This window comes from Antedon bifida, chromosome 10 (assembly GCF_963402885.1).
Source record: "Antedon bifida chromosome 10, ecAntBifi1.1, whole genome shotgun sequence".
In the NCBI taxonomy this organism is placed as follows: Eukaryota; Metazoa; Echinodermata; class Crinoidea; order Comatulida; family Antedonidae; genus Antedon; species Antedon bifida.
This window is the reverse complement of record NC_136235.1, coordinates 11,081,606-11,105,327: the sequence shown is the minus strand read 5'-3', so window position 1 is coordinate 11,105,327 and position 23,722 is coordinate 11,081,606. Positions and strand designations below refer to the sequence as shown.

General features: G+C 36.5%; 1 protein-coding gene and 1 long non-coding RNA gene across 2 annotated transcripts; one reads left to right on the top strand and one right to left on the bottom strand.

Moving 5' to 3' along the window:
- Nucleotides 1-4,740: 4,740 nt before the first annotated feature.
- Nucleotides 4,741-10,049, bottom strand: LOC144854029 (uncharacterized). Its single transcript, XR_013614491.1, has 2 exons — nucleotides 10,009-10,049; nucleotides 4,741-6,968 (listed from the first exon to the last, which is right to left on the bottom strand). It is a non-coding gene; the product is annotated as an uncharacterized LOC144854029 (long non-coding RNA).
- A 2,630-nt stretch (nucleotides 10,050-12,679) lies between these two features.
- On the top strand, nucleotides 12,680-15,937 carry LOC144854495 (uncharacterized). The gene has a single exon (XM_078712451.1). The coding sequence runs from the start codon at nucleotides 12,680-12,682 to the stop codon at nucleotides 15,935-15,937; it is 3,258 nt and encodes a 1,085-aa protein (XP_078568577.1).
- The last annotated feature ends 7,785 nt before the right edge of the window (nucleotides 15,938-23,722 follow it).

The window sequence follows — 23,722 nt, the reverse complement described above, 5'->3', positions numbered from 1 at the left end:
CATCATCTACAGTACTTACAATACTATAAATGTTATTTGACTCTCAAAACCAGTTTTATTCACCACATTGCAAAATTCACTAACTTTAAAAATACACACTCCGTAGTTTAGACTGTCACTTACCGCAGAAAGACCGTGCACTGAAACTAATTAAATGTAATTTGTATTAGGCCTACTCAGACTGGGTCAGCAGGAACTGTGATCTGAGTTTGCTATCTTCATTTTTTATAGCTTTCCAGCTGTTAATGTGCTGGCCCCGTCAGACTTTTAAAGTACCACCAAGTACCCTCCTCATTTGAAGTGTTTATATATTTTGAATGTTCAAAATGAACTTTTAATACTATGAAGTATAATAGCTGGAAGGATAAAATAACAAAAATATTAGTGCTACAAAGAGATGTGCAGGAAACTTGGCGAGCACACTTCTAGAGGACACAGTTGAAGGCATGAGAGCAAAAGAAAAATGAAGATGCGCTACGAATAGCCGTGACAATGTAGGAAACTTGACGAGCACACTTCTAGAGGACACAGTTGAAGGCATGAGAGCAAAAGAAAAATGAAGATGCGTTACGAATAGCTGTGACAATGCAGGAAACTTGGCGAGCACATTTCTAGAGGACACAGTTGAAGGCATGAGAGCAAAAGAAAAATGAAGATGCGCTACGAATAGCTGTAACAATGCAGGAAACTTGGCGAGCACATTTCTAGAGGACACAGTTGAAGGCATGAGAGCAAAAGGAAAATGATGCGCTACGAATAGCTGTGCCAGTGCAGGAAACTTGGCAAGCACATTTCTAGAGGACACAGTTGAAGGCATGAGAGCAAAAGAAAAATGAAGATGCGCTACGAATAGCTGTGACAATGCAGGAAACTTGGCAAGCACATTTCTAGAGGACACAGTTGAAGGCATGAGAGCAAAAAGAAAATGATGCGCTACGATTAGCTGTGACAGTGCAGGAAACTTGGCGAGCACACTTCTAGAGGACACAGTTGAAGGCATGAGAGCAAAGGAAAATGAAGATGCGCTACGAATAGCTGTGACAGTGCAGGAAACTTGGCGAGCACATTTCTAGAGGACACACTTGAAGGCTTGAAAGCAAAAGAAAGATAGAATCAAATGAAGTGTAGAGATCGGCTTAAAATCGTATTTATGGAATGCGAATGGTGGTCAATCTTTGTGTCGAAGACAGTACAAGATGATGATGATGATAAATATTCTGTAATATCTGCATAGTTTATGTCAATCGTCGACAGTTTTCATATGCGTTGATAATGAAAGGAGGAGGAGGCAACAACAAGATGGATAAAGAATGATTATCCGATCAAAGAGAGGAGAGGAGCATGAAGGAAAATCCGTAATATCAGATATGTTATTAGGCCTACATTTCAATGCTTAATTCCCACTATAGACGCAACACAACGACATTTGATCAATCACAAGCGAAGAATTATTAGAACTATCGCTTGTCATTGGTCAATTCGTTATCGTCCTTGCATTGCGTGCTGGTGGCAGTAGATTACAATGTGAAATCATTCATTACAGTGCCTTATAGGGGTGTTAAATTGTGTGGGATCAAAATATCTACATTTATCTAGGGTTAATGCTCTGTGACTAAGATGATTGTCTATTAGTTCGGCTTGTTCATCAAAACTTCATAAAGTGGATTAAATATGAGGCTAGGCAGATTATTGTTCGGTAGATTATCATTTTCAGACATGTTAATATCATGGAATGGAAGATGGCTAAAATCAGAACTATCACACACATCTAATTTTGTGGATTTTAAGATAGCAAACGGGTCAATATATGCGCAATTCAAATAAAAGATAATAAAAACAAAAAAATAACAATAAATCAGAGGAATATCATAATGTAATAGCATTGAATAAGCATTTCATTACGCAAGTGCAGTCATGTTAAGTAAGCTAGTAACACAAGTCATAAGTTAATAAAAAGTTTAGATCGTAAGTTCATAAATTAATACAATATACAGTACGAAGTATGGAAAGTAATGTTTTCTTTTCTTTGACAAGACTCATATTTAAAGATTATCAAGATCAGATTGTGAGCAAATGAGATGCTTGCTCTCCTTTCCATCTAGAGTTGAGGTAGCAAATATTCGTCCGTCGATGGACCACGCACTTTTCACTTTGTTATGTTTACTTGCTCTGTTTAGTAGATCTCTTGTGTGTTTCGTCAGGTCTTCTTGTATGGAAATACCGCTCCCTTTCAGTTTTTTTCTTTGTGTAATTAGCTTTCTTCTATGTCTATGCCTATAACCTTGTGACACATTATATATAATTATTTTAAATAGTTTTGGTGTAATACTTACTATTTTCCTGTAGTCATAAATCTTTATTCTTGGTGATCCGTCTAGTCTTAATTAAGGCGATCTCTTGTGTAATGTCTAATGTACTAAATTATTTTACTACATCATTTCTAGCGACAATCAACACAATCTGATTGTGACGGCAACGTCTTTCAAACATTGATTAATGTATCATAGCCTCTTTCTCAAAAACGTTATGTCAAGGCGTTTATCTACAAGCCTTCTTGTAAGGCTGACTGAATGGTTAGTGCGTTTTAGACCAGGGTTCGAATCCCATCAATTAATATGTTTCTGACTCTGACCAACAGTGGCATATTAATATGGTATACCCATTGTGTGAATAAAGGTTATCTTTAATTAGCAATACTGACAAGTCGAATTACTATAAATTGAGATTTTTAGTCTTTACTCATTTTAATAACAAGGTTGTATTTGATAAATAATAAGAAGAACATGATCTTTCTCTCCCAACACACCAAACCTCCTACATCCCGTCCTTACCTTTTATTACAGGTCAACCCCCTTCATTCTGTTTTGATTAATCCGTAATTTAATTTCTATTTTGTTTACAAATCAATACATTAGTTTCGTTATAAATCTTATATTGTATTATTCTTCAAACAAGCATAGTAAACAAACAACGCAAAAAGTACATTACTCTTTTATTATCCTCGTGTATATTTTTTGAATTTGAGAATTAAGGTATAAGATAATTAAGCATAAATGTCAAAACAAAAGATCAGATAGAGTTTTATCGATGAAGTATAGCCTATATTCAGCTTAATGTTTGTCTACCTATACATTCGCTGGAAGCCTACATCTTTTTCATAGGTGGTGATGCCGAATTAATAAGTTTTGGTGGCTTACCATTAATTAAGATATGTGGAAATCTATATGTTGGTATTGGTAATAGGAAGTAAACAAATTAAGCAACGATTTACAGGAGAATAATAACATATATAATACATATTTTATTAAATAATGCATGCATGTACTATTAATAACATTAATACAAATAATTGGTGTTTTTTTCATCAAAAAAGTTTATGCAATTTATTCTTAATGGTATAAGTTAATTGCCTTTATTTTTGTGACGATGTTCGTGTAACATATGTTTTAGTTACCACTACAGGTTTCGATTCAGTCACATAATAATGTTTAGTCGTAGTAGTAGTGGTAACCACAGGTTTGTAATGATGAGTGGTGTATGTTGTGTAAGTATGGGTCGTCGACGATGACGACGATGATGATGACGTATAGTGACCATTACTATAGTTGTAAATGACACCATTTTTGCTGTATCTACTAACAGTATACCATCTCCCACCCCACCAATACATCAACCGTCGACCACTATATCGAAAACTTACTACATAACTAGTAATGCGTCCTCCGTATTGGATTCGTACATAAAGTCGCCGATTTTTAAAGTAGAACTTACGGGAGCAGCGCGATTTTGTATTAAATCTGCCACCAGAGAAAACGTAACTAATGCCATTAATTGTATATTTATGGACTACACTCCATCTACCGCTATCGAAGTAATATAAAGTGTGTCCACGCCATCTGTAACGTACGCGATATTTTCCACGTTGTCTACCACAGCGGAATCTTAAATAGAGGACTCTTCCCTTCCAGGTGAAATAAAATCGAGGACGCCAGTGACCACTAATTACAAATCGTCTTCCATTAAATCTATAACTTGCGCCATATTGACTGTATTTAGACAAAGATTGCCATCTACCGCCGTCAAAATAATATAAATATTGACCTCGCCATCTATATCTTACGCGGTACTTATTGCGAAGTCTGCCACAGCGAACACGCATGTATAATTTATTCTGTGTGAAGTAGAAATAAAATCCTGGATGCCAGTGTCCACTCACTACATATCGCCTTCCACGGAAAGCATAGCGTGCACCATGTTGATTAAATTTACGAACCATACACCATCTGCGTCGAATGTATGCAAACAGTCGCCCACTACGCCATCGATAACGGACCCGGTATCTACGGTAAACGCGACCCCGCCTAGTACAACGGTACAATACGTTTCGTTTCCACATATAGCAAGTGTATTTCCGTACTACTTTGATTGGACGGGACGGTCTAGATCGCTTGATAACATATCGACCTCGATATAGGATATACAGCCTTCGATTGCGTCTGTAACGTCGAACAATGCGCCAGTGTCTTCTGTAGTAAACGTACAATAAGTGGCGACGGTATCTGTATCTAAGACGATATCGTCGAACGTGACGACCACATCGGATCAACAGATAACAATGGTTTCTGAGCCAATATATTCTACGGTAGCATCTCCTAAAACGACGTCTGGTAACGTATCGACCTCTGTAGTACGTATACCATTTTCCATGACGTATGTATCGTCTAACAATGCGCCATCGTCTTCTGTAATAAACATACAATAAGTGGTGACGGTATCTGTATCTAAGACGATATCGTCGAACGTGACGACCACATCGAATCAACAGATAACAACGGTTTCTGCGCCAATATATTCTACGGTAGCATCTCCTAAAACGACGTCTGGTAACGTATCGACCTCTGTAGTACGTATACCATTTTCCATGACGTATGTATCGTCTAACAATGCGCCATCGTCTTCTGTAATAAACATACAATAAGTGGTGACGGTATCTGTATCTAAGACGATATCGTCGAACGTGACGACCACATCGAATCAACAGATAACAACGGTTTCTGCGCCAATATATTCTACGGTAGCATCTCCTAAAACGACGTCTGGTAACGTATCGACCTCTGTAGTACGTATACCATTTTCCATGACGTATGTATCGTCTAACAATGCGCCATCGTCTTCTGTAATAAACATACAATAAGTGGTGACGGTATCTGTATCTAAGACGATATCGTCGAACGTGACGACCACATCGAATCAACAGATAACAACGGTTTCTGCGCCAATATATTCTACGGTAGCATCTCCTAAAACGACGTCTGGTAACGTATCGACCTCCGTAGTACGTATACCATTTTCCATGACGTATGTATCGTCTAACAATGCGCCATCGTCTTCTGTAATAAACATACAATAAGTGGTGACGGTATCTGTATCTAAGACGATATCGTCGAACGTGACGACCACATCTAATCAACAGATAACAACGGTTTCTGCGCCAATATATTCTACGGTAGCATCTCTTAAAACGACGTCTGGTAACGTATCGACCTCTGTAGTACGTATACCATTTTCCATGACGTCTATAACGTCGAACACAACGCCATTTTTTTTTGTAGTAAACGTACAATAAGTGGTTACTGTATTTGTATCTAAGACGATATCGTCGAACGTGACGACCACATCGGATCAACAGGTAACAACGGTTTCTGCGCCAATATATTCTGCGGTAACATCTCCTAAAACGACGTCTGGTAACGTATCGACCTCTGTAGTACGTATACCATTTTCCATGACGTATGTATCGTCGAACAATGCGCCATCGTCTTCTGTAATAAACATACAATAAGTGACGACGGTATCTGTATCTAAGACGATACCGTCGAACGTGACGACCACATCGGATCAACAGATAACAACGGTTTCTGCGCCAATATATTCTACGGTAACATCTCCTAAAACGACGTCTGGTAACGTATCGACCTCTGTAGTACGTATACCATTTCCCATGACGTCTATAACGTCGAACAATGCGCCATCGTCTTCTGTAATAAACATACAATAAATGGTGACGGTATCTATATCTAAGTCGATACCGTCGAACGTGACGACCACATCGGATCAACAGATAACAACGGTTTCTGCGCCAATATATTCTACGGTAAGATCTCCTAAAACGACGTCTTATAACGTAACGACCCCTGTAGTATGTGTACCATCTTCCATTGCGTTTAAATCGTCGAACACAGCGCCATCTTCGCCCGTAGTAGATGTATAACTTATGTCGATGGTACCTGTATCTAATGCGGTATCGACGAACACAGCGGCCTCGGTGGACTAACATATAGCAACGATTGAGACGCCAATAAATTCTATATCGTCGATGGTATCGCCTACAACGATGTCGGTAACGCCGTCTTATACATCGGCGAACACGTTTATATCGTTTTCTGCAACGACGTCGTCGTCGCCGCCGCCTAACACAGCGACGATAACGTCGATGGTATCGCTTACAGTAACGTCTTCTGGAACGATTACGCCGTCTTATACATCGACGAACGCGTCTGTATCGTCTTCTGCAACGGCGTCGTTGTCTAACAGAGCGACGATATTGTCGACGGTATCGCCTACAACGCCGTCTTCTGCAACGGTAACGTCGTCTTATAGAGTGCCGACAACGTCTATGTCGTCTTCTGCAATGGCGACAACGTCGTCTTACATAACGATGGTGTCGCCTACGACATCGACGTACTCTCCTCCGTCTGCGACAACGTAACTTTACTTTGTCTGTCTCATCTGATGTGATAGCACTTAGAGGGCTAACACTCGATAGGTCTGCCTTCACATCCAAGTTTAAATCAGGCCTTAAAACTGCCTTGCTTGCATTTTCCTCGTTTTCGATAGTTCCTGAATCTCCTTTCACAGCTACCAGGAACAAGATAGAAAAGATACCAACTCGAACCCACCACATGGTTCTGTAATCAATAAAAGTAAAATACAAAAATAAAAATAAGTATAAGTAATAACATCTTTAACGAGCGTGGTTCATCACGCTTAAGCACAATGTCCATAAAGAATAGAAACTAAATAAATAATAATACCGTAAATCTTCTAATAGCAACCCACACTCTAATAGTAACCCCCATATAATAGTAACCCACCTTATAAGTCAATCTATAATAATAACCCACTACTCTAATAGTAACCCATGATAGAGTCACAAAAACTTTTGACAAAATGACAATAAAATCAACATTTTTTTTGCTTTTAACACGATGTATTCTAAAAGTTTTCAGAGATACAAATACTCGTAATAATCTATCTCAATTTCTGGAGAAAAAACGCATGTACAAGACCATGTGTATACATGGTCGATCTCTTAAAAAGGACCCCTGGAAATGCCTAGCCAAACTAAAATGATTATTGATTATTCTAAGTCTCTGTTTAGTCTAAGTAAAATGAATTGTTTAAATCTTTGGAATCCCGTTATCTATACATAAATTTACGTAAGGGCAAAAATCGGTAAATCGCGCGTTACTTCTAGAATTTTTACTCGATGGTATATAGGCCTAAAGTTGGTTCATACTTTCGGTACTGATTTTAACCACCTGATTTAACCCTGTTTACTAATTAAATTGAGTTAGATAATTAGTTATTGACAATTAAAACGAATCTAGGTTCAACGATTTGCCCCAAATAAGGGTGTTTTCCGATCGTGGTATACACTGTCTAATGGATGTCCATCTTGAAAAATACCCGCACACAATAATACGAGGATGCTTCGCATTTTCCTATCTCCTCCTACGATAATTGTTTTTAATAGCTGAAAACCGGTTGAACAGCTCGAGTGCAGCATCATAAGACAGGCCGATTTTCTTTAAAAAATGCTATTTTGATAGATTTAATATACGTTTATACAAATGTATTGATTTGCGATGAATGGAACATTCCAAATTATTTGGTTTAACCATAGAGGTATAGGCCTACCTCCATGGTTTAACACAAGTAGGTAAATTTATGGGACCGTGGAGAATAAACATAAATAGTATTACAATACTATACAATACTGTAAATAGGTATTTTAAGTTCAAGAGGTACGTGGTCTGTCGCAATAAACACTCTTACAAAGCCAAAGCCAAGCCAATAAAGGCCTTTTTAAAATAAGTAGTTATATTACAGTTGAAACAGTCCTTACTAAATGAAAGTTCTTGGCATACCTTATAAATCCAGTAACGACAGATCAAGAGCTTAACTTGGGCGTTTTCCATTATGGATTGATGTATACAATAAATTGTTAGCTTATTGGCTAAAGGTAATCGGAATGGCTCCAAATCGACTTCCTTATAAATGTTATGCGCATTTGAAGCGATTTCAAGAAAAAGAAGGTAAACCAAATTGGGTATCAAATATCAAATCAAATTCAGGCATAGAAGAGGCATTTCGTTGATAAGGACCTCATCACACAACTTAAATGTCAATATTAGAGTAAATGATAATTCTTTGAATCTATGTCATATGTGCGACCGGCAACAAATAGAAGACGAGTATCACTTTTGCCTTGTATGTCCGGTATTCTTGTCGATGTTTTGTTTTAATAATAGTAAAAAGATAAATATTTTTGCACATATGGCGTTTCATACGTATACTACTATAGCTTGGATATTTTCAGACAAAGATCAAAATAAACAAGGCCATATAGATGGCTGCAGTCGCGTGCTCAAATTTGAGTTAGTGACCGACCGACCAACCATCCGACCAACCGATCGACATAGTGAGCTGTTGAGTAGAGTAAAAATACTACAGTGGATGCTGCAATTTGCTTTAAAGGAGAAGGTGTTAGATGAAAAAAGAACTCTTATAGATTATCAGAAGAGGTGGCAACAAGAGGAGAAAACCAAGAACTGGAAAGAGAAAGCCCTACATGGAGATTCTTGATGATATTAGAAATGTTGTAAAGCAGAAATCGGGCAAAAAGAGTGCATATTAAGGTTTAACGCACAGTGCGCGTGCGAAAATCTGCGCACCCATGGCAATTTTTTAAACGCTTAAAATTGCCTGAAATGTACTCTAATTTCATCGAAAATAAATTTTGACAATTTTAAGCGCGCGTACGCATGCGTTATATGCGCTACGCACGTAATTGTATTGCCATATGATGAAATATGACCTGAAATTTATTAGTACCAAATTTTATTTAATTGTGATTCATGCTTGTGAAGATATGATTACAAACGTGATTTCGTTAAATCGTGCGTAGACCGCGTAATTTTTGATTGCGCACCGTGAAAACATAACCACATCGATTCCTGGCCATAAGGAATATACTGTAAAAAATTGACTTAGCTAGATGAAACTGATATCAAGACAAGGCCATATAAAGTTAGTGTTTACCGACCGACCGACTGACATAGTGAGTGAATGAATAAATACAAAGACAATGAATACAGACTTGGGGCAAGTCTAGTCATACAATAGTGCTTCGTCTCTATCATCTTTATAACATTGTAGCCATTCACCTGTGATTGGTTTCCAGAATTGTTTATACACTGCTGGCCTGATGTTACTCAAAAATGTAGTTTTATACACATCATCTACACTACTGTAGCTTCCGCCATAATTTATGTTCAACGTCGATAAAATAAAGTTAAGGTTCAACCAAATGTGTTTATTCGTACTGTTTTATTATTTTGCTATGAGTTGCTGACCGGAAAAGTTGGGGTGGGTTACTATTTTCAGGTGCCTAATTTAAGATTAGTAATAGTAACCCACTACTCTAATAGTAACCCACCCTAAAAACAAGAATAATAACCCAGGGTTACAATTAGAAGATTTACGGTAACAATGAAAAGACAATTACTGTACGTTGATAAGAGAACGAATACAAGACTGACAATAAATTGCAACTTCCCCTTTCGTTTGTACTGTAGTTGTATTAGTTGATTTATTTAATTTTGTATGAACAGAATATCGTAATTTGTCAAAACCATCCGATTTTACTAATGATGTAATACTTACCTGAATCGTCTCTCAGCTTCCAGTATTTAATGAATTTCCAACACAGCAATTGATCTTGATTCTGTGTTTTTTCATTTTTATAGCTTTTCAGGAGTTATTGGGCTGTTGGCATACAATATGCTGGTGCCACCACCAGACTGTTAAAGCACCATACAAAGTACCCTCAATGATGTTTATGTTTAGGATTTGATTCAAGTAGTTTTATTATAAAGTAAAACATGTTGTCGCTGTCAATTATTGACGTGGTACTATTTTAATGAGTTACTTTATTATGATACTCTAGGGTAGGTAATTGTGTAGGCTCGGTATTAAAATATTGAGTATTTACAATGTTGTTAATTCGTGTATTAGTTATTTATAACAACTAATAGGTGTATTATTATAATAATATAGCAACATTGTAAATGTTCAATAACATTTCATGTTCATCTTTAAATGAATAAACAGGTTTATTATTTTTCCATTATTTTAATAGTGTCTATGTTTATTATTAGTAGTAGTATTAGTTAGGGCTTGTTAGCAAATATTTCACAATTCTAAGAAATTTTTTTCTAGTATTTGCACAGTACGCTTCATTTTTATTTATGACGATCTCAGATTTGTTAGAATAGCTTCTTCAGTAAAACATTGAAATGAGCATTCATACTTTCCATTTAAATGACATGAGTAACAACTGTAATACCACCAGGCGTCTTCATGCTGTTCAGCACGATTCTCCGTATTCTATTGTCGTTATCTACATCACGTGTCGTAAAACCTTGCCCTCGATGATTTACCATCAACTGCTTAGGGAAAAAAAAAATTAATAACGATATTTTCTAAAAACAGTCATTTTCTTTCAAATGTTGCTATAACATATAGTACATGATTTTATGATCTAATCTAACATGATTGTACTGGTACTGGTTCAAATAACCGTCTCACAGAGACATCTTGTAGCCATTGACTTGAAGTTGGCATTTGGATGTGTTACTTTTAAATGTACAGTATGAGAGTGACTATTACCAAATTGCACAGTCACAAAACTACTTATAAAACAGTTCATAATTATATACAGTTAAAACATTGCTGGAAATTATAAATTTCTGTTGAAGCAGGCTCCAATGAAGTTGCATCTAGTAAGTTGACTTTGTTGTACAACTCTATCAAGTACTGATGGTATCTTTCGACCTCTTCGTTTACTTTGTGTGAAAAGTAAGAATTTTTGTAAGATCTTCATTTTCTTTTCAAATTACATGTCCGATCCAGTTGAATTGTTGCTTGTAGACATATTCTTCTAGCAACAAAATACTTTCAACTTTTTCTTATATTTAAAAAAAAATGTAATTGCACATTTTACGGTGGAATATCGACGTGCACAGCGTACAGAAGTACTTGCGCGGCAAAGAATATTGCGCGCGCGTGCGATAGTACATTATAAAGTTTGATTGATTGATTTTGGAACGAAACATCCCATAACTACGTCCTATTATTAACAATTATGTAATATTTTCAATTCATAATTCATGCTTTGATGACTAAATAAAATGTAGGCCCTAGCATTTTTTTTTTTTATTATAAAAGATATATATATATATTTTAACAAATCCAAATACCATTAATAAAATGTATTACTTAAAGATATATTGTCCCCCTAAAAAAATATTTTTTTAAATTTTTTTGTTGAATATGTTATTTTAATGTCACATAATAGTTATTCACTCTCACAAAAAATTGTGTCTGAAAAAAATGTATTTACCTGAGAAAAATGTAATTTAAAGCAAAAAATGGTCAAACTGTCTGGAAGACAATGAGTTTTTGGGTAATTTAACTGTTTATTTTGTCTTTTTATAGGTGAAATAATTTTTTTCCCCCGTTTTTTTTCTTATGGAAGTGAACAACTTCATTAAAACTGCAAAATGGCCTATTCAAAGTCCGATTTTAAAAATCTTTATTTTTCATGATTTTGGGGGACAATACATCTTTAAATAAAAACGGAATCTAAGCGTTATTTCATAGACAACAAAATCTAAAAATAATGCATAGCCTAGAAAACTAACTACAGGAAAACGCTATACACAATAGACGCGCGCGCCTATATTAAAATCTTTGGTAACACTACAGTCAAAGAACTTATAACACAAGAATCTCCTGTTTGTCCGAAGCGCGTAACAATTTCGAAAGGCATTGTGGGATAGAATAGAGCTATGGGTGGCGCCATTGTGAGCCATGGAGCAGAGCCATATATAGAGAGAGTTACGACTTTGCGTTCACGGATTTTAGAAAGTCACGTGGTGTGCACGCCGGCCATATTTGTGTCCAACTATGCCTATGTAGCGTATGGAGTCGAGTCATTTGCTTAAAAAATGTATAACATTCACAAGGCTTTAAATATCGAATTTAATATCAAAACAATCAATTTGTTTAAAGGTTTTTGTTAAGATAATAACGAAATCATAAAGTTACTGCGAACATGATTTTAAACAACAAAATGTAAAAACAATGCATTACTATAGAGAATCGCTGTACAAACTAAACGCGCACGCGTAGAGCGTGCATGGAGCGCACAACCAGAGCCGTTCCGAAATTGCTATTTTATTTCATATACGTTCGCTGTAAACTGAGATCCCGACGCGCACGCGCACCCTCATATCGGCGCCATCGTTTGGAGACGGCGTGCACCCGAACGATCATGGAACAAAAATCACTTGCAATACAAGAAGATGTGCTGGAGATTTCTGCTGGAAATGTAACATTTGCAGCTACAACTCCACTTGTACAGCATACGGTGGCTAAGCCCACCAAAAAGGCCAGGAAGGCGGGGTCTAACTGTACTATTACTAGGCCTCCTAAAGAAGGTAATACGCATAGCAACAGCGATGCCGTTGCTATCGCCGGGCCATCATGCACTAACGTGCTGCAGCCTAATCAACAGGTCGGAGTAGGCCTGAACTATGAGGCTAGGGTTGAAAACCTTGAGCGGTTGGTTGAGCAGCAGGTTAAAGAGACGAAGGCTGCTCAACAAATAAATGAGTCAACGCACGACCTTTTATCTCAGTTGATGACACAAATGTCATCACAATGTCACAACAATGAATATGATGACAGTAGCTCGGTGGTTAGCCTCACGAGTAACATTTACGATAGGCATCATCAGTACGAACATGATGTGTCTGACCTGGAGGAGGGGGAAGTAACAGGTACACAACTATCCAAGAAGGATGAAAATCCTGAGCGGCCAGCCACTAATAGTAATAGTAAGGTCAAAGGCCCCCTTCCTCCGGGTTTTGCAGCAAGATTTGCTGTTTCTAACGAATTGGCACCAGCAGTCAGCCAAGAGTTGGCTGACACGCTAACATACTTATTGCACTCGCATATGAGTGATAGTGTAATGACCGAGCTGATCAAAAGCTATCCTATACCGGAAAATCTAGAGGCCCTAATGGTGCCAAAGGTCAATCCAACTATTTGGGATTCCATTACACCAAGGGCACGGTCTAACGATCTAAAATTTCAAAAGGTACAAAAACCTTTGATAAAGGGAATTACCGCCCTTGCTAAATTAGTTGATGGAAATGAGTCATCGGAGATAGCACAGGACACAATCGGCCTACTTGCCAATGCGAACTTCGAGTTACTTGCACTTCGTAAGGAGATGTTGAAACCGGAAATAAATGCCAAATATACTCATTTATGTAAACCCAGCATTAAGCCTACAGAGTATTTATTTGGTGACCTGAGTACTACAGTTAAAAAACTGGATGAGGAAAGGAAGGCTACGGCAGGCTTATTTAATTTTAAGTCGTACCAACCAAAGACCAGGTCCAACAACTACAGATACCAGCCATACAATAGAAATGGCAAACCTTTTTTAGGTCAAACCCGGCGACACAAATGGTCAACAAACAACTACAACCAGACCAAATTTTATCAGGGGAAAAAGGACCTAAAACAACAGCCGAAGAGGTATGAGTCGATTGATAATATAAGTATTTCTCCTAACAATAAGGTTAACAAACATAATAACCTTGACATAGTAGGAGGTCGACTCAGGTCATATATACATAGGTGGAAAAAATATACTTCGGATCCATACATCCTAAATGCGGTTTCAGGATATAAAATAGAGTTTGATAAAGCCATACCCTACCACCTAAAAGGAAAAATACCTCATCCATACAAACTCAGCAACATGGATATGGAGGCTATTGATGATCAAATAGTTAAATTGATATCAAAAGGGGTGGTCAAACCAGCCATGTATGAACATGACCAGTTTGTATCAAATATTTTTACAAGGCCAAAGAAAGATGGAGGGTTCAGAATGATATTAGACCTCTCTAAATTAAATGAATATGTGACATACAAACATTTCAAAATGGAAATGTTTGGAAATGCATTGACACTAATTTCACCAGGTGTATATATGACGTCAGTCGACCTCAAAGATGCATATTTTACTGTACCCATAGCAGAGTCGGACACTAAATATTTAAAATTTGTTTGGAAAGACAACCTGTATAAGTTTGTCGCATTGCCTAATGGGCTTAGCTCAGGGCCTAGACTTTTCACGAAATTATTGAAGCCCCCAATTGCGTTTTTGCGCAGCAGAGGGCATATTCTGTTGGTTTACATTGATGACATTTTGTGTATAAACCAGTCAGAAGACTTGGCCGGCGGTACCGCCAGGGAAACTAGTGAACTTCTAGCCTCATTGGGTTTTATCATTAATAGAGAAAAATCAGTAATGAATCCTACGCAGATCATAACCTTCTTGGGATTTGAAATAAATTCTATAAGTATGACGGTTTCCCTTCCATATCACAAGAAGGAGGAAATTAGAGTTCAAAGTAAACACATACTTACATTAAGTCATACTACCATTAGGAAAGTTGCGCAATTTTTAGGCAAAATTATAGCAACACTACCTGCTGTAGAGTATGGAAAGCTTCATTATAGGGCACTAGAGAAGGAGAAAATACTAGCTCTAAAAATAAATAAAGGCCATTACGATAGGCCTATTAGTATTTCCGTCAATGGACGGGACGATATTCTTTGGTGGCAAAATAATGTCAAAGACGCATATAAATTGATATATCATGGGTACCCCGACCTAACAATTGAGACAGACGCTAGTGGTCTAGGCTGGGGTGCCACTGATGGACATACCCACACAGGGGGAAGGTGGATAAACAAAGACCTAGACATTGCATATGCTACAGGGGCACTAAATATTAATTACTTAGAATTGCTGGCTGCTTTTTTCGGCCTTAAAGCATTGTCCCGTGAGAGAAAAGCTAAGCACATAAGGTTGAAGGTTGATAATACCACGGCAGTAGCTTACATAAACAACATGGGCGGCGCAAAATCAATTGCGTGCAATAAAATTTCAAAAGCCATCTGGTCTTGGTGCATTGAGAACAATTTTTGGATAAGTGCAGAATACATCCCAGGTAGAGATAATATAATAGCTGATGCAAAGTCTCGTCAGTTTAAAGATGAGACAGAATGGATGCTTAACAAAGAATTGTTTATAAAAATCACTAAAACATTCGGCGAACTGGATATAGACCTATTCGCTTCTAGGCACAATGCACAGCTTCCGAAATATATATCATGGAAACCGGACCCAGATTCAATTGGTATCGATGCATTTCTACAAAATTGGTCCTCTGCCAAGCTCTATGCTTTCCCGCCGTTCTGCCTTATAGGTAGATGTTTGCAAAAAATATTGACAGATAATGCCATAGTTATCATGGTGGTCCCAAACTGGCTAACACAGTATTGGTATCCTAAATTACTATCAATGATGGTTGGGGAACCACTGAGGTTTAAGAATACCAAACATGCCTTAACATTACATGGTTCAGATGATTGTCATCCCCTTTATAACAGACTTAACCTTTTTGCCTGCAGGCTATCAGGGCGGAACTCTACAACAAAGGAATAAGCAATACTGCAGCAGACGTCATTCTGCAATCCTGGAGACGGTCAACGTGGAAGCAATATAACTCACAGCTAACAAAATTTATAGACTTTTGTGAAATCAGAGGAATCACATGGCAACAGCTAAACACCGGTCACGTCCTCGATTTCTTGATAAAGCTGAAGGACGAGGGCTTAGGCTATAGTACTATCAGTATAGCGAAAAGCGCAATTGTAAACTTTCTCGAAATCTTAGATATAAACATGAAGGAGTCTATTGAACTGAAAAGATTTATGAAAGGGTTATTCAATTTTAACCCACCGACTCCAAAATATGCACACATTTGGGATGTTCGCTTAGTTACAGACTATCTGAGGCGAACAATTAACGACGATACATTATCGCTTAAAGAATTTACCACAAAAGTAGCATTGTTATTAGCATTATTGTCCTCAAGTAGGCTTCAAACCTTATATAATTTCAAATTTTCAAATATGAATATCGAGAATGAAGCAATCACCTTTTACATTTGTACATTACTAAAAACTAGCAGACCAAACAATACAGGTCAACTGGTGGTTTTCCACAAAAGTGAAGACCCTGCCCTATGTCCGGTCAGAACAATTCTAAAGTACAGGGAAAAAACTAGTAATTTAAGGGAAAATAAGGACAGATTTTTTTTATATGTCATAAGAAACCGTATGCCGAGGCATCAAAAGACACAATTGCTCGATGGATAAGGACAGGTTTATCAGAAGCAGGAGTAGATACAACAAAATTTAAAGCCCATTCGGTCCGAGCGGCTGCATCTTCATCAGCAAAATTAAGGAATGTCCCGGTTGACTTAATAATGAAAACAGCTGGGTGGAGAAACGAACATACACTAAACAGATATTATAATAAGCCTATAAAATTTGTAGAAAATCCGTCATTTCAACAGGCACTGTTGAGAAAAGTTGATTCATCAACTCATTAATATTGGTTGTGTTTGTTGTTGGCTACTACAAATAGCCCCTGTTTGCATTTTGAACCAGTTTAATATTGTTGTTTAGTTTTCTAATTGATGTTTTTAGGGTGAGAATCCTAAAACGTTGGACTATTGATTATAAGCAAAATAAATGCTTTATTATTAATACAACACGATAGTTGTCATATTTAAGTTGCCCGTTAGGCAAACATCCTTATGAATGAATGTAGACTTTTGGAAATAAAGTTGTTTTATTGAAACTAACATTTCCGTCAATTATTTGGTTTACAGTTCAAACATGTTTCCAGAGTTGGCTTTAAACATCTCAGTTTACAGCGAACGTATATGAAATAAAATAGGAAGATTAAACGAGACTTACCTGTAAGTTGAAGTTTGATCACTATTTTATGAATATGTGAGTGAGGTGTAAACTGCCCGCCTCAACCCACCCCAAGTAAAACAATTATTATTATAGAACAATGCAGGTTATCATATATATACTTATCGCTGCAAATTATTACTCTGGATATGTTTGATTTAAAGTATGAGGGTGCGCGTGCGCGTCGGGATCTCAGTTTACACCTCACTCACATATTCATAAAATAGTGATCAAACTTCAACTTACAGGTAAGTCTCGTTTAATCTTCCTATTTTTGTTGTTTTAAATCATGTTCGCAGTAACTTTATAATTTTTTTATTATTTTAACAAAAACCTTTAATCAAATTGATTGTTTTGATATTAAATTCGATAATTAAAGCCTTTTGAACGTTATACATTTTCAAAACAAAAGACTCAACTCCATACGCTACATAGGAATAGTTTGGACACAAACACGGCTTCTAATCCATTCAATGCCGTACTCTCTCTATATATATGGCTCTGCCATGGAGTAGGGCGCCCGCATCAAATTAGAAAGTCAAAATCATAGAGGGGTTCTGCTAATACTCTATAGTAGAGCAGTTAGCGCCATAAAAATTGCCAAGTTGTGCACTTTATTACCAAAGCATGAAACTTGCCACAAAGTTTCTTTGATGTATATAGATTAAAAATATCGGAGGGTGCCAAGTGTCCAACGTCCGGTATGGCGGCCATCTTGATTTCAAAATGGCCACCATAAAAACAAAAAGTGTTCATATCTTGGCAACTATAAACAGTAGAGACTTGATTCTGGTGTTAAATTGTTCACAAACCACATATTTCTATTTGCTCTAATGAAAAGTTTCGTCAAAAAATGACCGGAAATGATGTTTCTTCCAGTTTGACCTTTGACCTCTTATCTGTATATCTCGGTAACTACTGATCATTTTCAATCGATTTTGGTGTCATTTTGTTCAGAATAGAGACATTTATATTTGTAGTAATGAAACATTTTCACATAAAATGACTGGAAATACAATTTATAACCTTTGACATATATACGTATGTGAACATACTGCATGTGGTTTACATTGGTATAAATGCACCTAATTGCACTTAATGCAAAAATGACCAGGAATTATTATTCTGAATTTTTGACTTTTGATGTGATAGGATAGGCGTAAAGTATGACAGATCACTGAGAAACAGCAATCACTGAGCTCATCTATGCTGACTTGTTTGCTAAACTGTGATGTGTCAATCGTTAGATAAAAGTTTTGGTCCTCTCTCCTTCATCTTTTTTTTTTTTTTTTGCAATATATGGACAATTGTCTGAAATAAAAGTTTAATTGAATTGTTAGATGCCATTTGGAAATATTTTTGATGTAAAGTAGCATTCTTTCGTTGGCCTCTTTGATGTTGCATATGAGACAAGTTCGGAAAGTTCTCATTTTCATGAGTTAAGAGAACACCGTCTTTAAAAGTACATACTACAAACTTATCCTGCATTTATGCAGTAGACCTACTTTCATTAGTCAGAAACTCAGATAATTCTTTTTCATTTTCGTTGCATCTAAAAAAATATACTCCATTTTTATGGTAATGGGCCTTTGCTGTAAACCATCTGAATCCTTTTCCTCGATTTTCTCTAGTCATAATTTTTTAGCAAAATCCGAACCAAATCCATTCGTAAAAGACATCTCAATATAATTATTCAAGTAATTCTCAAATTAGTGACATGGACCTACAATATACTGTTCTGTACAAGACCTTTTTAGGCATCCACCTGTGGACTTTCACTTTGAAGGTCTTGGTCTCCTAATCATACAAGAAACAATGTCTGATTTAATCAATCAAAGTAGTGGGTCCAGTGTAATACCATCAACAGACAAAGAAAGGGGTGTAATACCATCAACAGACAAGGAAGGGGATATAAGACCGTCCACAGGCACAGAAGGGGTGTAAGACCGTCCACAGACAAAGAAAGGGGTGTAAGACCGTCCACAGACAAAGAAAGTGGTGTAAGACCGTCCACAGACAAAGAAGGGGGTGTAGGACCGTCCACAGACAAAGAAGGGGGTGTAAGACCATCCACTGACAAAGAAAGGGTATAGGACCACTTACAGACAAAGAAGGGGGTATAAGACCATCCACAGACAAAGAAGGGGATGTAGGACCATCCACAGACAAAGAAGGGGGTGTGAGACCATCCACAGACAAAGAAGGGTGTAGGACCGTCCACAGACAAAGAAAGGGGTGTAGGACCATCCACAGACAAAGAAGGGGGTGTAGGACCATCCACATACAAAGAAGGGAGTGTATGACCATCCACAGACAAAGAAGGGGTGTAAGACCATCTACATACAAAGAAAGGGGTGTAAGACCATCCGCACACAAAGAAAGGGGTGTAATACCATCAACAGATACAGAAGGGGGTACAAGACCATCCACAGACAAAGAAGCGGGTATAAGACCATCCACAGACAAAGAATGGGGTATAAGACCATCTACAGACAAAGAAGGAGGGGTAGGACCATATTACCGAGGAAGCAGAGGCCTACAAAAAGAAGATGCAATCAAAATAGGCCTACCACTTGGAAAACAAAAAATTGTAGAATAACTGAGGCTTGATTGTTGAAATATAAAGGGTTCTTTGTAAGGTCATTAATAATATATTGATATAAACACGATCATCATACTATTCATTTGACATTCAAATACAGTCTCGAATCTCGAAAAGAAGCTCATACTATCACCTTTTCGAGGTTTTACGGTATTCCATAACATGTATGTTATTTCCTCTGTCAAACTATTACAACTTTTAGCGAATTAGAAGGTGCCAACATCATTGAACTAATGGTACCACCAAGCACAATGTTTACCAATTTTATGTACTATATACAATTTAAGTCCATTAATCATTTAATATAATTACGCCTATCAGGTCAAAGTTCAAAATTAGGTGCATTTAAGACCAACAAAAACCACATACAGTATATTCACATAATTAAAAATCAATAATTAAATGTCAAAGGTCATAAATTGTATTTCCGGTCATTTTATGTGAAAATGTTTCATTACTACAAATATAAATGTATTTATTCTGAACAAAATGACACCAAAATCGATTGAAAATGACCAGTAGTTACAGAGATATACAAATACGAGGTCAAAGGTCAAACTGAAAGAAACGTCATTTCCGGTCATTTTTGGACGAAAATTTTCATTAGAGCAAATAGAAATATATATAGTTTCTGAACAATTTGAGACCAGAATTAAGTCTCTAATGTGTGTAGTTGCCAAGATATGAACATTTTTTGTTTTTATGGTCTATGATCTTGATTTCAAAATGGCCGCCATACCGGACGTTGGACACTTGGCACCCCCCGATATTTTGAATATATATACATTAAAGATGTATTGTCCCTTGAAACACAAAAAAATGAAGGTCAAAATATTCTAAATTTAAATTGGCCATATCAAAGTAATATTAAAGTTATTCACTTTAAGTCGAAAATTCGAGCCAAAAGCAACAAGTTTACGTAATTAACAGGTAAATTAGTTTGATTACATTTCGTCTGGAAAATCATCGCGAGCGAAAGTAAACAAAGATTTCAAACGACGAGTACGCATTATGCATATGCTAATTAGGATTGTTTACAACTCATCACGGTTGAGAAGGTATTTTCACACAGATCATGAGGAAGTTTTATGATTATGCATACAGAGTAGCCAAACAAGCGCGTTTCATTATGGGGTATGTTTTGATCGAAAACTTTGACTGGAAGTCAGAGTTATTTTTTTAACAAAAAAATGTCTGTATTTCAGTTAAATGATTTTTTTTTCGACAAATTTTTGGTGATAGTTAATAACTATTATGATACTTCAAAATGACCCACCTTTTTACGAAATCTGTTATTTTTTATTTTTTTGGAATTAGTCAAAGGGACAATACATCTTTAAAGAAACTTTGTGCCAAGTTTCATGCTTTGGTAATAAAATGCACAGCTCATGTCATTAACTGCTCTACTACTAGGGGGGTAGAGTAATTGACTGCAGAGCCATATATAGAGAGAGTTACGACTTTGCGTTCACGGATTTTAGAAAGTCACGTGGTGTGCACGCCGGCCATGTTTGTGTCCAACTATGCCTATGTAGCGTATGGAGTCGAGTCATTTGCTTAAAAAATGTATAACATTCACAAGGCTTTAAATATCGAATTTAATATCAAAACAATCAATTTGTTTAAAGGTTTTTGTTAAGATAATAACGAAATCATAAAGTTACTGCGAACATGATTTTAAACAACAAAATGTAAAAACAATGCATTGCTATTTTTGTTGTTTTAAATCATGTTCGCAGTAACTTTATACTTTTTTTATTATTTTAACAAAAGCCTTTAATCAAATTGATTGTTTTGATATTAAATTCGATAATTAAAGCCTTTTGAACGTTATACATTTTCAAAACAAAAGACTCAACTCCATACGTTACATAGGAATAGTTGGACACAAACACGGCTTCTAATCCATTCAATGCCGTAACTCTCTCTATATATTATGGCTCTGATTGACTGAGGAGTAGGGCGCCCGCATCAAATTAGAAAGTCAAAATCATAGAGGGGATCTGCTAATACTCTAGGGGGGTCGAGTAATTGACTTCCTAGTTTGGAGGGGGCGCTGCTCCATTGTGAAATGCAGAGCCATATATATAAATAAATGGCTTCTAATTTTCAATGTCGTAACTCTTTATATATATGGCTCTGGTGAAATGGCGTCGCCCAGTTTGACCTTTTAACCCTGTACTTCCGATACTGTGTTTTGAATGCAAATTGAAGAACAGGAGATTCTTGTGTTATAAGTTCTTTGCTATACAGTATAGTTTAGTGAATGGTAGTACTAGTAACCAATTCTTGCTGGTTTTCATTTCAATGTATTTCTATAGCCTTAGTAGTAGGCCTAGGCCCTAGGCCTAGTCCTTATTTAGTAGTTAGGAATGGTTAGTAGGAGAAGTAGGCCTAGGCCTAGGTTAGGCCTCCTTCGTTTATTTAGTTAGTTTAGGCCTAGGTAAACCTACCTAGGCCTAGTGTAGGGCCAGTTTCGTTGTTGGTTGGTTGAAGATAGCGTAGCAGCTAGGGTGTCAGATGAAATCGGTCGCGTTTGAAATCGGTCGCGATAAAATCAACTTCCGGTATTTTGTATGGCGCGCCGCTAGTAGAGCTATACTTTTGATTATATCGGTTGCATTTGAAATCGGTCGCGTTTGAAATCGGTCGCGTTTGAAATCGGTCGCGCTATTTTGTATGGATCGAGCGGGATATACATTTTTCGTTTATATAGATTTAATTGCTATTTTTTAGGAACTAGATTATTTTTGTGGATATTTTTTATTTGGTTAATAAATATTTATTGTCAATCATTAAATTAATTTTTTTCTTGTATTTCACAGGTCTCGGAGAAGGACTGTGTCTGTTCAAAATGGCCATTTCTAAACACGTTTAAATATTATATTAGGCATATAATAATTTACCTCTATTTATATGTACTGTAAATAATATATTATATAGAGAATATACGTCTGTCGTGTCTTTTATTATGCAAACAATTACGTATGGTTTTAGGATATTAATAAAATATATAGATAATATGCCGTTATAAATCAATCTACCGGAATACAGTAGGACTATGATGTACAATGCTTATCCTTGCCTCCTTAGATTTCCACGTGTCTTGATTTGGTTACCTATGTTTTAAATGTATTTCGATTTTAAAGGCTAAATAAAGAATGAATGAACATGATCTCATACTCGCGTCGAGCATCTATCTCATTGGATCGTTTCACAAAAACACGTGCAGGAGGCCTATAGACGTTTCAAACGTATGGATGGTTATTAGTAATAGACGTCATCTTTACCTCGCCATGGACAACGATCGTATGTGTTTTGTCCATGATTTGACACACTAACAAGTGCGTGTTTTTTAAAAAGGGGAAACCCCGTCAGCAAAATAACGTATTGTTAGAGGAAACAGCTGTACTGCACGATCACATTTTACTAAAATCTATTTTAAACATTAGAAATAAAAATATACACGTGATTTGCCTCAACAATAATCATTATACACTTAATATTATCCTACATAACGGAGAAATAAAACAGAAATAACAATAAGGTGATCGAATAGTATGTTGTTAACGACATGGATATGATATAATCTGCCACAGTATGCATAAGTATAAAAATGGATACGCTGGCTTTACGGGCTATATTGTAAAAATTATTGTTTTTAAATAAATTGTTCTCTTTTACGTAATTGTTTGCATAATAAAAGACACGACAGACGTATATTCTCTATATAATATATTAATTACAGTACATATAAATAGAGGTAAATTATTATATGCCTAATATAACATTATGCCTATATAATATTTAAACGTGTTTAGAAATGGCCATTTTGAACAGACACAGTCCTTCTCCGAGACC

Excerpts from the sequence above, each read along its gene's own strand:
- LOC144854495 (XM_078712451.1), top strand. The coding sequence starts at position 12,680 with ATGGAACAAAAATCACTTGCAATACAAGAAGATGTGCTGGAGATTTCT.